At 45.7% G+C, this 17061-nt stretch overlaps 2 protein-coding genes across 6 annotated transcripts in view; one reads left to right on the top strand and one right to left on the bottom strand.

Moving 5' to 3' along the window:
- Positions 1-5749, bottom strand: part of CIAPIN1 (cytokine induced apoptosis inhibitor 1) — an 18360-nt gene extending 12611 nt beyond the window's left edge. Inside the window, exon 1 of one of the 2 annotated variants that reach the window (XM_025370759.1) lies at positions 5562-5749. The gene's annotated coding sequence lies outside the window, so the exon portion shown is untranslated. The remainder of the gene's footprint in view (positions 1-5561) is intronic. The other variant, XM_025370757.1, reaches the window with a different exon arrangement.
- The window catches only part of COQ9 (coenzyme Q9), a 14643-nt gene continuing 3226 nt past the window's right edge, over positions 5645-17061 (top strand). For 2 of the 4 annotated variants that reach the window (XM_025370753.1, XM_025370755.1), the window contains exons 1-5: positions 5694-5799; positions 9266-9446; positions 11758-11893; positions 15491-15633; positions 15918-16002. In XM_025370753.1, the coding sequence (XP_025226538.1) occupies positions 5724-5799; positions 9266-9446; positions 11758-11893; positions 15491-15633; positions 15918-16002 (621 nt within the window). In that variant the 5' untranslated portion in view covers positions 5694-5723. Of the gene's footprint in view, positions 5800-9265; positions 9447-11757; positions 11894-15490; positions 15634-15917; positions 16003-17061 lie in introns of all 4 variants that reach the window. The other 2 variants (XM_025370756.1, XM_025370754.1) reach the window with 2 other exon arrangements.

Raw genomic sequence — 17061 nt, forward strand, 5'->3', positions numbered from 1 at the left:
TTAACCTTTGGAAATTTCCCTCCATAGATCAACTTTCTCTTCTACTTGATACTCAGGTGAGTATATAATATGCTCACAAAGAAAGTAGTTCAAGAGATAGTACTCTATTCGGTTCCTTTCTTTCTTAAACATTAATGACACAGTTTCCAATTTAACATAGCTCAAATAAATGAAACAAACAATTTCTAGTAGAGTGGTCAAACTTGGATTAGTTTTATGTTGAACATTTCAGACTTTTGTAGAGGTGGCCAACTCAGTGGCAATCATGCCAAAACAGATACAGACTGAATTTAAGCCAAGTCACTACACTCTCCTTTCTTTTAAAATGTTGACTTCAGCTGGGCGCAGTGGCTCACACCTGTAATTTCAGCACTTTGGGAAGCCAAGCCAGGCGAATTGCCTGAGCCCAGCAGTTTGAGACCAGCCTGGCCAACATAGTGAAACCCCATCTCTACTAAAAATACAAAAATGAGCTGGGCGTGGTGGTGCACGCCTGTAATCCCAGCTACTCAGGAGGCTGAGGCAGGAGAATCGCTTGAACCTGGGAGGTGGAGGTTGTAGTGAGTCAAGATCGTGCTGCTGCACTCCAGCCAGAGTGAGACTGTCTCAAAAAAAAAAAAAACAAAAATAAAAAAATAAAAAATTATAGCTCATGCCTATTATCCTAGCACTTTGGGAAACCGAGGCAGGTGGCTCCCTTGAGTCCAGGAGTTCAAGACCAACCTGGGTGACATGGTGAAACCCTATCTCTACTAAAAATACAAAAATTAGCTGGGTGTGGTGGCAGAATCTGTGGTAGTCTTATGTGGTAATCTTATGTAGTCCCAGCTACTGGGGTGGAGGAGAGGGCCTGAGGCGGCAGGACTGCTTGAGCCCAGGAGCTTGAGGCTGCAGTAAGCCAAGATTCCAGCCTGGGTGACAGAGCAAGACCCTGTCTCAAAAAAACCAAAGTTTACTTCAAGTAACTCTCCTCTTTGCCTACAAAACATACCTAGGATGTCAAATATTTAACACTCAAGCATTAAATACTGTAGCACTTTGATCTGTCACTCTTTTTCTAAAGGAGTTACTAAACGTTTTATTTGCTAGAGTGAAGTCAATTAGCCTTCTGGATCCACAGCCTCCATAATCTGGCTCTACCTGTATCTCCCACCACTCCAAAGTGATCCCACCTTATTCTATGAAAACCCTTTGCATTTTCCCTTAATAGTGCCTTTTATCTGGCTCCTTCCGTATGATCCAACTGCTAGCGCCCCTAAAAGGATGCTAAGTGTTATTAGACAAGTAGGATTCTTTAGTCATTTAACTCTGTTTTTTTAATGGCAGAGGGCAAGTAAAAATGGAAAAAGAAAAGAAAAAAATAATACAAAAGAGAATAATTCTGGGTTTTTTTTGGTGGGGGGGTGGGAAGGATGGAGTTTCACTCTTGTTGTCCAGGCTGGAGTGCAATCGTGGCTCACCGCAACCTCCGCCTCCCAGGTTCAAGCGATTCTCACACCTCAGCCTCCCGAGTAGCTAGGATTACAGACGTGCACCACCACACCCGGCTAATTTTGTATTTTTTTAGTAGAGGGGGGTTTCTCCATGTTGGTCAGGCTGGTCTTGAACTCCCGGCCTCAGGTGATCTGCCTGCCTCGGCCTCCCATAGTGACGGGATTATAGGCATGAGTCATGTGCTCAGCTAATTCTGTGGTTTTTTCGCTTGTTAGTTCTGTTTTTTGAGACAGAGTCTCACTCCATCATCCAGGCTGGAATGCAGTGACACAATCTCGACTCAGTGCAACCTCCGCCTTCAGAGTTCAAGCAATTCTCATGCCTCAGCCTCCCAAGTAGCTGGAATTACAGGTGGACACCACCACACCTGGCTAATTTTTGTATTTTTAGTAGTGACAGGGTTGTTGGCCAGGCTATTCTCAAACTCCTGACCTCAAGGGATCTGCCCGCCTTGGCCTCCCAAAGTGCTGGGATTAAAGGCATGAGCCTCCGTGCCCGGCCAATTCTGGTTTTTAAATCCCTAAACAGCACACAATCAAGGACTGAAACTTTTAACTGGCACATGATGTCGAGGAAGAACCCCTGCAAACTTTAAGGTGTGCAATATGGGATCAATCTCACATTTAAGAACCAGCCAGGCAAGATGGGATTATAGATTGCTGGACATTAAGTTATAAGAATAAAAATGACCTGTTTCTAGAATGATGCTGGAATAGGTTCTTCCTTGGGATAACAGAAAAGGATGATAAAGACCCCACCTACTAGACTACTGCAACTTTGCACTGTATTTACAGAAAAACCCTCATGAAGGAAACGAGGGGCAAAAGCTTACTTATCAACTAGAGAAAAACAAAAAGCCAAATGTCTAGACCTTTTCAGCAACATTTATGGAGGAAGTTTTATAGGGCACAGGTTTTGAGTGCGGATGACCTAGGGTCCTATCCACCACTGGATCTTATGGGCATATGACCATAGATAAGTTACTAGACTCTTTGAATTTGTTTTTTCATCAGTAAAGCAGGGATAATAACCTCACATTTTGCGAGGCTGCTGTAAGAAGCAAATGAGAAGATAATAATATGTAAGGCACTCGGCAGGCTCTGGCACACAGAGCTCTGTAAAGTAATGTTCTAGAACTCTGGGCTTCCACTTTTCTGTGGCTAGTTTACCTGCCTTTGCTTCAAACAGTCCTATAAAACCCTGTTTCTCCTTAGCCATGCCTGATAGGAGGACACCCCAGGGAGTGAGAGGAAGCTGCTTTTTCATTGTTAGAATTAGTGTAAGAGCTGTGCTTTATGATCTTTGGACAGCACTCCAGTGGGACTATGTCAGTAAATTAGAAGAATGTAAAATGCTTTGCGTTCTGTATCTCCCAAAACTAATCTTATGGTAAGAGGAGCTTATGAACTACATTAATTAAACATCAACCCTCAAAAAACCGGCATAGCCACTACTTTCAGTCAGCATTTTTCAAACAAAATAGGAGATAATATTCTTTCAAATATCTAAAACCAAAGTGTGATACTTTTCATCATCAGAGTTTTATGTTGCTGTTGTGAATTTGTCTTTTAAAACAAAAAACCCATAACGAAAAAGTGTCCCGTATCTAAGACAACATGCTCAGAAGCTGTGATTCAGGACCCAGCTTCATAATAAGAGGTGGCATCACTGTCATGTCACTGAGCTCATTAGGTGCCTCTCCAACCCTGACTGAGGCACACACATGTCCATGGCCCTTCTGAAATGTTACTGGCAGGGAGTAAAAGCAGATGTCTGAGAACAGACGGTTTTTCAGGTGCCCAGTAAGCATCAAATCTTGAGGCATTTGGTCTCTCTTCTGGTGAAAGGGGACAAAAGAAAATAGTAAGACTGAAATTTGGGCTTCAGATCAAAAAATCCTTTAACTTGGGTGCATAAAGAATTCCAAGAATACTGACAGTTATCAGAAAGGAAAATCCTAATTAAAATTAACTAACTGGGCTGGGTGCGGTGACTCACACCTGTAATCCCACACTTTGGGAGGCCTAGGCAGGTGGATCACCTGAGGTCAGGAGTTCGAGACCAGCCTGGCCAACATGGAGAAACCCTGTCTCTACTAAAAATACAAAGATTAGCTGGATATGGTGGCCTGCACCTGTAATCCCAGCTACTTGGGAGGCTGAGGTAGGGAGAATTGCTTGAACTCAGGAGGTGGAAGTTGTAGTGGGCCAAGATCTTGCCACTGCACTCCAGCCTGGGCAACAGAGTGAGACTCCATCTCAAAAGAAAAAAAAAATTAAAAAAATAAAATTAACTGAAGCTCTTGTGCACCTACATGTCACTGCCTGGCCTCTGGGTGACTAGTGCCAAGTGGGCCTAACCAGCCTGCTGTGCAATCCAAGTCAGCCATTGCCCCTCTCTGGGCCTCAGTTTCCCTGCCAGCTTTAGCAGAATGGTAGGAAGGCATAATTACAATCTGCAAATGAGACCTAAGAAACCTACTATGTGCCTGTCCCTACACAGGAGACAGACAAGAAGACACTTGTTCCCTGCCCTCAAGAGAATTCTCTGTCTAGACACTTAGACTAGGACCTTAGAGATTTTTTTTTTTTTTTTTTGGCAGAGTCTTGCTCTGTTCCCCAGGCTGGAGTGCAGTGGCACGATCTTCCCTGACTACAACCTCCGACTCTGGGGTTCAAGCGATTCTCCTGCCTCAGTCTCCCAAGTAGCTGGGATTACAGGCACCCACGACCATGCCCAGTTAATTTTTGTATTTTTAGTACAAATGCAGTTTCGCCATGTTGCCCACGCTGGTCTCGAACTCCTGGGCTCAAGGGATCCACCCACTTCAGTCTCTCAAAGTGCTGGGATTACAGGCATGAGCCTGGCCCAGAATTTTTTTTTAAAAAGTGAGAATCAACAATGAAACAAGAATATCTCCAGGCATTTGGCATGTGTCAGGAATTAGAGTTTCAGAAAGGATACCCAAATGTTAGTTTCCACAGGAAAGGCTCATTTAAAGCTGGGTGGACAGAACTCAGAAACAAATCCTCATGGAGAGGAGTGTTTTACCTAAAACAGAAATATGGATCTAAAATTTTAACCTTTGGGGTAAGTTTTGGCTTAGGAGGTCTTCCCCACACCCGTGCAGGGGAAGCGGATATTCTGAAAAGACTAGAGTTGAAAAGGGGTGTGCAAAGCACAACTTTCACAGATACAAAGATGGGGTCTGAGTGCAAACACAAAATCGACAGAATCACATGCTCTTGTCCTTAGTTACTCTTAGTTCAAAAACCATTTACTTCTTCCTATTAAGCCTTCTCTGATGACACCCCCGTGAAGGGCTCTGTTAGTGACTGGACCGTGACCTCCTTGAGCCATCCAGAGCTCGGCACTCAGTAACGTCAGAATGAAGGGCACCAGCCTTTCCCGAACTTGCAGATCCTACAAATCACCCGAGGGAGTGGTTAAAATGAGATTCCTGGACCACACCCAGAACCACTCAATCAATCCTCCAGGACAAAGGCCTGGCTGGCTGTCCTAGTAACAAGCATCCTTCCGATCTGGATATTTAACTATACCAACTCAACACGCTGGGGATTCGGACAAGTCGCAGGTTCGAAATTATAACCGTGAGCTCAGGTACCCTGCCAAGCTTTCGCGCTTTGCTGCCAAGTATCCCTAGGGACCGAAACTTCACGGGGACTGAGGCCCAAGGTCACAACGATTGGCTACTGGTAGGACCGGGTCTCAGAACCAGGTCTCCCGGACCCCAGAGCTCGGAGCCCTTTCTCCTCAGCGTGGTGTCCCCGGGGCCTCAGAGTAGGGCCGGCTGCGCAAGGGACGAGGCAGCCTGGGAACGGCAGAAATTCCCGGTCAGGACCCCGGGGCGGTTAGGGCCGGGCCTGGCCCCGCACACCAACTTCTCAGGAATAAACCCGCCGGGACTCTCAGCGGGGCGTCCGTGGCTGCGTTCGCATCGAGGGACGGGGTAAGGAAGAGGAAATGAGAGAATATAGGGACGAGGGTGGGCCGGGAGGGGACAGTTGAGGGAGCTCTGGCGCTCAGCCGGCCCCCACTACTCTCACCTGCTGCCTGGGCTCGCTCCCGGCTTCTCCTCAGCAGTCGACTCCACGCCTCGCGCCTCTCGCGAGAGGAGGAGGTCCCCGGCGCGACTACTTCCGCTCTCCTAGGGCAGTGGTCCCGACGCTGCCCGTCGCGTCGCCGTGGGCGACGTGCCCGCTTCCAAAATGGCGACGGCGGCGGCCGTGTCTGGTGCGCTTGGCCGGGCGGGCTGGAAGCTCCTGCAGTTGCGGTGCCTGCCCGGTGAGGGGGCTGCCAAGCCGGGGAGAGGCGGGGAGCGCGGAGGGGGCGCGAGGCCGGCTTGAGCTGGGTTCGGCGGTGGGGGGAAGAGGCCATTGGGGCGGCCCGCGAGCAAGGTGAGGTGAAGGGCATCGGCGCGGGCTCAGGCGAGCTGCCTGGTTAGCTTCGGCCCTGCCCCGCTGCGGGGCAGGTGCAGGGGGGCAGGGCCTGTCACCCCCATTTCATGGAGTTAGCGGAGCCTCAGAGAGGGCTGGGGGTACGAAGGTCACGCAGCCTGAGCCTGTTGGTTACAGAACTGGCAGTCGCAGACCCATTCTCAAGTCCGTTGCCAAATCCACTAGAAGGACAGGTGGACACGGCCACAGAGAGCCTAGTCCATTGTTTCCCGAAAGCTAGTCGTTTCCCCACCGCTTCATGAACTCTGTGATACTCTCTTACCACCTTTGCCACTATGTACTCAGTATTTTTATTTTTAAATAGGAGTTCTGAAAGAGGAAACTTCATATCACTGTCGTAAATGGAAAACTAATATCGCCTTCTTTAATTAGAATGTATGCATTAACACTTTAGCATACATACATAACTGATGAAACGTTCACCTGTATTTCACCTAAAATCTTCTCATGACCCTCAGTGGTACTACAGTCACACTTTGCATCCGCTCCTTCCTTTTCAAAGTTTTATGGATATTTGTGCCATATCTTTCAGTACGTGTATTAAAATATTGATATTTTTACACATACTATTCTGTTTCTTTTTTTTCTTTTTTTTTCTTTTTTTTCTTTTTTTTCTTTTTTTTTTGAGACAGGGTCTGGCTCCTCAGCCTCCCAAGGAGCTGGGACTACAGGTGCGTGCCACCCTACTTGGCTAATTTTGTTGTTAAGAGGGAGTCTCACTCTGTCACCCAGGCTGGAGTGCAGTGGCACAGTCTCGGCTCACTGCAACTTCTGCCTCCCTAGTTCAAGTGGTTCTCCTGCCTCAGCCTCCCGAGTAGCTGGGGTTACAGGCTTGAGCCACCATGCCCAGCTACTTTTTTGTTTTTAGTAGACGGGATTTCACCATGTTGGCCAGGTCCCAAACTCCTGACCTCAAGTTATCCGCCTGCCTCAGCCTCCCAAAGTGTTGAGATTACAGGCATGAGCCACCGCCTAGCCCCCTTTTGTTGTATTTGTATAAAATTCCGAACTAAAGATGTGTAGTTAAAGTAATGCCTATGACCCCACAGATCTACCAAGAGAAGTGAAGGTATGTATCTACAAAAAAGTTAGTACAAGTATGTTCATAGCAATTATATTCATAGTAGCCAAACACAGAAACAATCCAGTTGTCTAGCAACAGAATAATATTTTTTACGGAACACTATTCTGCGATAAATACTAAAAATCAGTCAAAGAGAAAACTGGACACTAAAGTGATAAAGACCGTTTTTAATCAGTAATAACTTGCAGTAGGGAAAAGGGTCTAGCATGAACTCAGCGCAACCTTGAGTTTAGTGCATGCAGAAGTAACTGGGTGTTTCAAAGAAAAAAATGAGGGAGGAGGTAGGAAGGCAGGTGGGGACTCAGTAGAGTCAAGAAAGTGAATAATTATAAATGAGATTGGGCTGCTAGCTGGCAGTTAACAAAGTTAGGATTCTGTTTTCCCAAAGGGAGCTGTAAGTCCTATCCTTCTTAAGTGTTATCCAGAACAAACAGTAAATTTTTTCTTGACAGCCTGAGTTTTCTCAGGCAGGCACTTTAAAGGTGGGTAGGGTTATCGTAAGGGATGTGGCCCTGAGTGATGGTTATGTTAGTGTGTGTTCAAGTCTTTATAGGCCAAGGTTGAGGCCTAGATAAGAAGAGGGCTCAGAGGAGCCTGGTTAGAGCCTGATCAAGGAGACAATCTTTGCCAGATCTACTGATATGCATAAAAATATGGATCAATCTCAAAAATATACTAAGGGCCAGGTATGGTGGATCACACCTGTAATCCCAACACTTTGGGAGGCCAAGGTGGGAGGGTTGCTTGAGCCAAGGAGATCAAGACCATCTTGGGCAACATAGCGAGACTCTGTCCCTATTTAAACTTAAAATAAATAAATATATATATATACACACACACATATATATAGTGCTAAGTGAAAGAAGCTTTATTGAAATATGTACATGTAGATGAAATCTTAGGACAGGCAAAACTAAGACAAGCAAAAACTAACCTAGAGTGAAAAATTCAGAACAGTGTGAATGGGGAATGACTGAAAAAGCATAAGAGAACTTTCTGGGGTGACAGTAATGTTCTCTGTTTAGATTGGGTTCAGGCTGTGCAAGTGTATACATCTGTCAAAACTCATAGAATGGTACACTTAAGATTTATGCATTTCATTGTGTGTAAATGGCATCTCAAAAAAACAGTGAACATAGAACTCTTCCATGCTAAAATGTTTAGAGATGAATAATACTGATATCTGCAACAAATGCACCAAAAATCAAGATGGATGAAGAAATGACAGATGTGTAGAACCTAGTGGCAGATATGCAGGTGTTCATTCCATAATTCTTTCAATTTGCGTGTTTGAAAATTTTTATAATAGGCCGGGGACGATGGTTCATGCCTGTAATCCTAGCGCTCTGGGAGGCCAAGACAGGCGATCACTTGAGGTCAGGAGTTTGAGACCAGCCTGACCAACGTGGCAAAACCCTGTCTCTACTAAAAATACAAAAATGAGCCCGAGAGTAGTGGCGGGTGCCTGTAATCCCAGCTACTCAGGAGGCTGAGGCATGAGAATCACTTGAGCCTGGGAGGCAGAGGTTGCAGTGAGCCAAGATAGTGCCACTGCACTCCAGCTTGGGAGACAGAGTGAGACTCTGACTAAAATAAAAACCAAAAACAAAATTTTTAGAATAAAAAATGTGGGGAAATAAAAAAAGTAGTATGAATTTATGCTTAGGAAACATACTTCTCATCTTTCTTAAAATAAGTGGGGATGTTGCAGATATTGCAGATGAGAAAGCAGAGATTAGTGACTTGTCCAAAGATACCACATAGACACTGGGAGAGTAGGACTGAGACATTAAATTACTACTCCAGAGCTCTTGCCATAATATATATAAATATGTAACATTTACAAGCCACTTTTACATTTTGTTTGGGCCACACAGTGGTCCCATTGAGCAAGTAGAAATTATTACTCTAAATTTGCAGATTTAAAAATCTGCACATTGGGGTAAAATTGTTTGCCAGTTATCACACAAGTAACAAGTGGTAGAAACAGGTCGAGATGCTAGGTAGATCTTGTCTCCTGGCTTACCACTTTTCCTACCACTTCATGTCCCAAAGTTCCCGGTTTGCCCAATATTTTTGTGTGGGACCCAACACTTGGATAAGTGGTTCTGGAGGAGTCTCTGGCCTGCTTTTCCTCCTCCTTGTCTGTGTTACCACTCTGGGTCTGAAAGGGTCTTCTCTGTTGAATGTCCCTGACTGACCAGCCCAGTTTCTGTTTCAGTGACCCGTTGCCGACCAGCCCTGGTGCCACGTGCCTTCCATGCTTCAGCTGTGGGGCTAAGGTCTTCAGATGAGCAGAAGCAGGAGCCTCCCCCTTCATTTTCTCAGCAGCATTCTGAGACACAGGGGGCAGAAAAACCTGATCCAGAGTCTTCTCCTCCTCCCCCGAGGTAGGCACTAATCCACCTATTTCTGGCCACTTCACATGCTTCAGTATGTCTGTTCCTCCTTCACTTCCTCTCTCCTCTCCATCCCCTTTTATATCTACCTTCATTTCCAAGGCCATCTTTGTTTTTTAGAATTTTTTATTTTTTGTAGTGGTGACTTCTCGCTACATTGCCCAGACTGGTCTCAAACTCCTAGGTTTCAAACTGTCCTTCCCCTAGACCTCCCAAAGTGTTGGGATTACAGGTGTGAGCCACTGCACCCGACCCCAAGGCTGTCTTTGGAAATAACCTATTGTTTTTATAAAATTGGTGCCTGTTTGTTCTAAAACATCTAAACAGTATAGAGAAGTTCACAAAAATAAAACAGTTTTATCCAAAATTACAGAGATAACCCTGCTAACATTTTTGTGAATATCCTTTTAGATGTTTCTCTAAACTTATTTCATATATACATTTTTGTATAGAATAGATACAATGTGTATAAACTCTACATGCTGTTCTAGAACCTGTTTTTTCACTCAACAGTACATTTGTAATGTCTTTTCATAGTTTAATAGTTGTATAACATTCCAGCAAATAGCTGTGCCAAAATTTATTTGACACTGTTTTTTATTGATGGATATTTAGATTTTTTTATTGATGGATATTTAGATTTTTTTTGATGGATATTTAGATTTCCTGTTTTTTATTGTTTTTTATTGATGGATATTTAGATTTCCTTCACTAGTATAAGAAATAATGTGATAAAGTGTGTGAATCTCTCCTTAGAAGTGGGAGCACTGAGTCAAAGGATATGTACACTTAAAGATTTGTTACAGGCCGGGCGCGGTGGCTCACGCCTGTAATCCCAGCACTCTGGGAGGCCGAGGTGGGTGGATCACGAGGTCAGGAGATCAAGACCATCCTGACTAACACGGTGAAACCCCGTCTCTATTAAAAATACAAAAATTAGCCAGGTGCAATGGCAGGCGGCTGTAGTCCCAGCTACTTGGGAGGCTGAGGCAGGAGAATCACTTGAACACAGGTGGCAGAGGTTGCAGTGAACTGAGATTGTGCCACTGCACTCCAGCCTGGGTGACAGAGCGAGACTCTGTCTCAAAAAAAAAAAAAAAAAAAAGATTTGTTACATATATGGGACCAGTTGCCCTCCAGAAAGGTAATACTAATTTACATTTCCATTAGAGGTTTTTTTTTTTCCTAATCCTGCCATTGAAAAATTTCTCTAGATTTGAAATTAGAGTGTTCCGGCCGGGCGCGGTGGCTCAAGCCTGTAATCCCAGCACTTTGGGAGGCCGAGATGGGTGGATCACGAGGTCAGGAGATCGAGACCATCCTGGCTAACACGGTGAAACCCCGTCTCTACTAAGAAATACAAAAAACTAGCCGGGCGAGGTGGCGGGCGCCTGTAGTCCCAGCTACTCGGGAGGCTGAGGCCGGAGAATGGCGTGAACCCGGGAGGCGGAGCTTGCAGTGAGCTGAGATCCGGCCACTGCACTCCAGCCTGGGCTACAGAGCGAGACTCCGTCTCAAAAAAAAAAAAAAAGAAATTAGAGTGTTCCTTTTCATTTTTCTGGTTTCCTAACTAAAGTACTTTTCATTTCAATTCAAGAAATATTTTTTGAGGCCCTACTATCATGCCAGGCCCTGTGAGTAACATAGCATTGCTCCTGCCCTCATGGAGGTAGTCTGGTGTGAGTTTAGATGAAGAAACCCTCTGAGCACAGTGTGCTAAGGGCTGAAGACAGGAACTCCAGGGTGCAGCATTGCCTTCATACCACATGACCTCATTTGCTGGATTCCTCTCGGTGCCTATGGGGAGGGGAAGGATGATCTAGTTTTTACTCTGTTGGCATTAAAACATTGATACTGGCTAGGCGCGGTGGCTCACGCCTGTAATCCCAGAGCTTTGGGAGGCCGTGGCAGGCGGATCACTTGAGGTCAGGAGTTCGAGACCAGCCTGGCCAACATGGTGAAACGCTGTCTCTACTGAAAAATACAAAAATTAGCCGGGCATGGTGGCGCATGCCTGTAGTCCCATCTACTCAGGAGGCTGAGGCAGGAGAATCGCTTGAACCCAGAAGGTGGAGGTTGTAGTGAGCTGAGATCACACCATTGCACTCCATTGTGGGTGACAGAGGGAGACTATCTCAAAAACAAAAAACAAACAAACACAAAAACCCCACATTGATACTGACACAAGAATAAATGTCTTCCCAGCATGTGCTTAGAGGAGATCCAGAGCCCCTAGTTTCTGGTCAGGCCCATTGTACATGCCAGGAGATGAAGTATGCTGGGCTGTGTCCTCTTGTCTCAGGTATACAGACCAGGGCGGCGAGGAGGAGGAGGGCTATGAAAGTGAGGAGCAGCTGCAGGACCGCATCCTGACGGCAGCCCTGGAGTTCGTGCCCACCCACGGGTGGACAGCAGAGGCGATTGCAGAAGGAGCCCAGGTGTGTATAGGTGAAGGTGGAGCCACCTGACCAAGATGAGCCAGGATGGAGTCACACCAGGCAGAGCGGAAGGCCTCATGCCTTCTTCCAGTCCAGCTCAGAGCCCCTCACAGCTGCAAGATTGACTGGGTTTTTTCCCCCAATGGGGTGGAACTGGCTTTATTTTGTAGTTATAAAGAACGTACCGCGGAGTTGGTTGTTGGGAGTTGTGTTCTAAAGGCAACCTATTAGACAAGAATTGTCTGTGATCAAAACTACCATGTTTCATTGACTCTAAGATGCCATTGGTTGTAAGAAGCACCGTTTTTAAATGCATCAGTAAAACAGAAAACATACTGCCTTTTGAACTATGACAGAGCACTTCTATGATTGACACTCATTTTTTTTAAATGAAAAATCTATATGCATTTTTGAATTAATGACATATGGTGTTTGAAAACCCCCAAGAAGGCATCACTTTGGAGACCAACACATCTTATTTTCCCAGAAACTCTAACAGCATTTCCTGCATTAGTAGAGACTGCTGCTTTAGATTAGGCAGTAGGCTCATGTTCAGGCCATGTTGTAGAGAGTCCTCCAGCATAGCAAGATACCATCATCCAAGAGACTGAGGGGATGACAGAGTTGCATCTCCCATCCCAGGCTTGCTGCAGGGCATCTACCCATGGCCAATGGGCAAGGTTGCTGCTTTACTGAAATTTAACTGTTATTTCCTTGTCTTCTCAGTGCACATTTGGTAACAGAAGTCTCATTAGTGAAATGCAGATGCTCTGACTCCACTGTAGGCTCATTGTGAAAACTGAACAATACAAACAAATATAAAAAAGAATGTAGAAAACACCTATAATCACACCAAAGATCATATTACCAACATTTATGCCTAGTTCTTCCACATTAAAACCCTTTAAATGATTCATTCTTTAAATGTTTGTTGAGCAAATAATGTGCCCTAGGCACTGTGCTAGTCCAAGGGACATGACAGGGGTCAAGATGGACCTGCTTCCTGCCCTTGTTGAGCTTCCAGTCTAGCAACATTAATAAAATGTATACAAATATTTACTTAGACGATGTGGTAAGTGCTATCAAGGAAAGGTGCTGTTGGGCTGTATCATGGAGGGACCTGATCATTAGATCAGGTCACAGCTGCAAGATTGTTTGTTTTTTCCCTCAATAGGGTGGAATGGCTTTATTTTGTAGATATAAAAGTAATGAACCATGGAATTGGTTGTTGGGAGTTGTGTTCTAAAGGCAACCCATTGGCAAGAATTGTCTGTGATCAAAACTACCATATTTCATTGACTCTAAGATGCCATTGGTTGTAAGAAGCACCATTTTTAAGTACATCAGTAAAAAAAGAAAACATGTGTCCTATTAAACTATGACAAATAGTTTAATTTGTCATACCAAGGGGATGGAGGGCTGGGCACAGTCGTGCATGCCTATAATCCCAGCACTTTGGGAGGCCAAGGCAGAAGGATTGCTTGAGCCCAGGAGTTTGGGACCAGCCTGGGCAACCTAGGGAGGGACCCCATCTCTACAAAAAAACCAAAAATTAGCCAGGCATGGTGGTGCTTGCCTGTGGTCCCAGCTAGTTGGGAGGCTGGGATGGGAGGATCTCTTGAGCCTGGTATGTCGAGGCTGCAGTGAGCCATAATGATGCCACTGCACTACAGCCGGGGCAGCAAAGTGAGACCTTGTCTCAAAAAAAAAAAAAAAAAAAAAAAAAAATATATATATATATATATATATATATATGGGGTGGGTAACGGCAGTCAGGAAAGGCTTTTGAGCTGAGAATTGAGGAATGAATAGGCTTTACGTGACTTCGTGGGTAGGGGATGGACAAGTCCAAATAGAGAAACTGCAAAGGCAAGGTGGAAAGAAAAAGAAGGATAGTGCATTAGAGGAACCACAGAGAACCACCATGCAGAGAGTGCAGGAAGAGAGACTTGAGATGAGCAAGGCTGGAAAGGTCAGTCAAGGTCAAATCAGGCAATGCCCTAAAGGTCATGATAAGGAGTCAAGCTTTTCTTCTAAGAACAATTGAAGATACTGGATTAAATTTGGCATTTCAAAATGCTCATTTTGGCTGCTGGATGAAAAGTGGATTGGAGGCAGAGAGAGACTCACTGGGGGCTGCTGCCAGACATCCAGGAGAGAGAAGGTGGTCTGGCTTAGAGTAATGGCAGTGGGTAAGTTTGGGAATAGCTTGGACATGGGAGGGAGTGACAGGATGGCACCAGAGTTGCCAGTTTGCATGTGTGGGTACACAGTGGTAGTGTTTTCTAAGGTTAAGGCCATTGGAAGAGGACCAGCTTTGGGGAAGGGTACAGCCTTGATCTTTATTGATTATGAGGAGTTTTTCAGTCAACCAGTGGAGGCATCAGGCATACAGTTCGGGAACTGGAGGAGATAGCTGGACTAGAGATACACATTTGGGCATTATTAGCGCGCATATATATGCTGTGTGTATATATATATATGTAGTAATTATGGAAGTCAGTGAGAATGTCCAGGGCAAGAATATAATGTCATATGAGAGGGGAGTCCAGACTGTCAAGGAACTTGGACATTTAAGGGGAGGGTAGAATAGGATGGGCTGTCAAAGTCTTAAGTCAGAGCATCCTGATGTTGGAGGCACAGCAGGAGAGTGTGGATTAAGCAGCTAGACATTGGTTACTGGAGCAACAACTGTTTGAGTGGAGAACTGGGTCAGAAATCAACTGGAGTGGATCGAGGTGTACATAGAAGGCGAGGAAGTGGCGAGGCGTTTGGCTGCGAGGGGTAGATGAGAACTACGGTGCACCAAGCAGGGGAAACAGATGGAAGTTTGCACATGATTGAACACAAATGGGAAGAGTACAGAAACAAGAGTGCACCAGGCTCACATGTGTAATCCCAGCACTTGGGGAGGCTGAGGCGGGAAGATTGCTTGACACTAGGAGTTTGAGGCCAACCTGGGCAATATGGCGAGACCTCATCTCTACAAAGATATTTAAAAATTAGCCAGATGTGGTGGCACATGCCTATGGTCCCCGGCTGAGATGGGACGATTGCTTGAGCCCAAGAGGTCAAGGCTGCAGTCATACCACTGCTTGAGTGACAGAGCGAGACACTGTCTCAAAATAAAGAAAAGAAAAGAAAAAGGAAAGAAACAAGAGTGAGGGTGAATTTACAAGAGAAAATAGGCAAAATCAAGAGAGTGAAATTCCTTGAAGGCAAGAATTGTGGGATCTGGACAACAGATGGAAGGGCTGGCCTTAGATGTGTTAGGTGCAAAGTTGGAGAAAGCAGCTGAAGGCTTAGTTTCTAAAAAAGAAAGAAGACCTGTTGATGTGTTCATACCTGAGCTAGTCTCTGTGAACTTGTTATTCAAGCCTGGATTCCACTCTTGCACACACACCAAGGGGCTTTGTGGGGTGGAGGGACCGGTGGTGGTCAGTTTCACCAAAATCACATGGACCCAGAGTGAAGAGTAGGGGTGTCCCACTGAAAATCAAGCCGCTGTCACTAGGAAGAGGCTCTAGTGATGAACAGGCAACAAATGTACCCTACACTTGGGCACCGCTTTTCTGTTTTCTGTCTCCCCTTTTATAGTCTCTAGGTCTCTCCAGTGCAGCAGCCAGCATGTTTGGGAAGGATGGCAGTGAACTAATACTGCATTTTGTGACCGAGTGCAATGCCCGGCTCACACGCGTGCTGGAAGAGGAGCAGAAGCTGGTACAGTTGGGCCAGGCAGAGTAAGTCCCATGGCATTATTACACAGGGTGGCAGCTAAGGATCAGGGAACTTGGGCCCTATTAGCTATCCCCAGGAGGCCAATCCAAGCAGAACCCAAAGAAAGTAGCATTGGGCAGCCTTGCTGCTGTGATGGGACTGACACCTGGCAGCCTGTCTCTGACAGCTTTAGTCAGGCCAGCATCAGGAGCTGGTGGGACCCTTTTCCGTAGGGCTGAGTAAACCGTGGAGCACTAAGCCTCTGCCTTTTGCTCAGAGACACACTGTTTTCTTTTCCCTCTTCCAGGAAGAAGAAGACAGACCAGTTCCTGAGGGATGCAGTGGAAACCAGACTGAGAATGCTGATCCCATACATTGAGCACTGGCCCCGGGTACCGAGTCCATATCCAGGCCCCAGAGCAACAATAATCCTAATATTTATTATTCTCAGAACCTTTCACACAGATGACTTTGTACACTGTTGAAGTTAGCTCATCAATCTCCATAAACCCGAGAATACTTAGTACGCTTGGTAGAGCTGGGTTTCAAACTTGGGCATACCAAAGAGAGTGACCCTGAGTCATCTGTGTCTCAGTTCTTGGAAATGTGAGTGGTTCAGGTACTGGATCCCATCCTGGGTGGGGTTCTCCTAGTGGCCTGAGTGTGCCACCAGGTCTGCAGGGAGCAGAATCCATGCAGGAAGTTAGAAGAGTCAGAAGATTTTATTGGCTGTCTTCACTTGAATAACAGCCCTGTGGATTTTAGATCTCGAGGACTGGGATTTGTCAAATTGTCAATGTGATGCTTGGGAATTGGCATATTTGTTGCAAGGGTTTTTTTCACCTTTTCTGAAGCTTCCTTTTTCCTCTTTTTTAAAGCATGTCACAGTATGGGCCATTCTCTGAGTGAAGAAAGTACAGAGTGAAAGTACACCCGAAGTGAGAGGGACTCAGACATCTTGTGTCCTTTGCTCAGCTGGAGTACTACTGAGCATGTAGTTTCAGTCATTCAGTTGATAGACATTTGAACACTTACGGTGGTGCCCAACCCCAGGCCAAGTGTGACTCATTCCACCTTGCAGTTAAATCAGTGGAAGTGCATGTATGAGGCTCTCAGCTGCCTTCCTGATTCAGCATAGTGTTTTCTTCCGGGCTACCTCACTAAGAGAAAACCTTACAGCCGATCCAGGACCTCTCTGACCACCTCCCCAGTGGATGTAGCATTGGTAAAGTAGCAGGACCTTGTTTTGTTTGACAGTAGGAGCTGATGTATGTGAACAGACTCCTATCTCTGCTGTTTCTTCTGTGTGACAGACTGGGGTATCTGCGCCCATCCTTGCTTAGACCAGTCTAGACCCTCTGTCCCTCTGCATTCCCAGTTCCAAATGCTAGGGATGGAGAATGTGCTTGGGCTTGCATAAGACAGGGCTATGCCCCTGGCTTTCCTCAGCT

The sequence above is a fragment of the Theropithecus gelada genome, chromosome 20 (assembly GCF_003255815.1).
Source record: "Theropithecus gelada isolate Dixy chromosome 20, Tgel_1.0, whole genome shotgun sequence".
Lineage (NCBI taxonomy): Eukaryota > Metazoa > Chordata > Mammalia > Primates > Cercopithecidae > Theropithecus > Theropithecus gelada.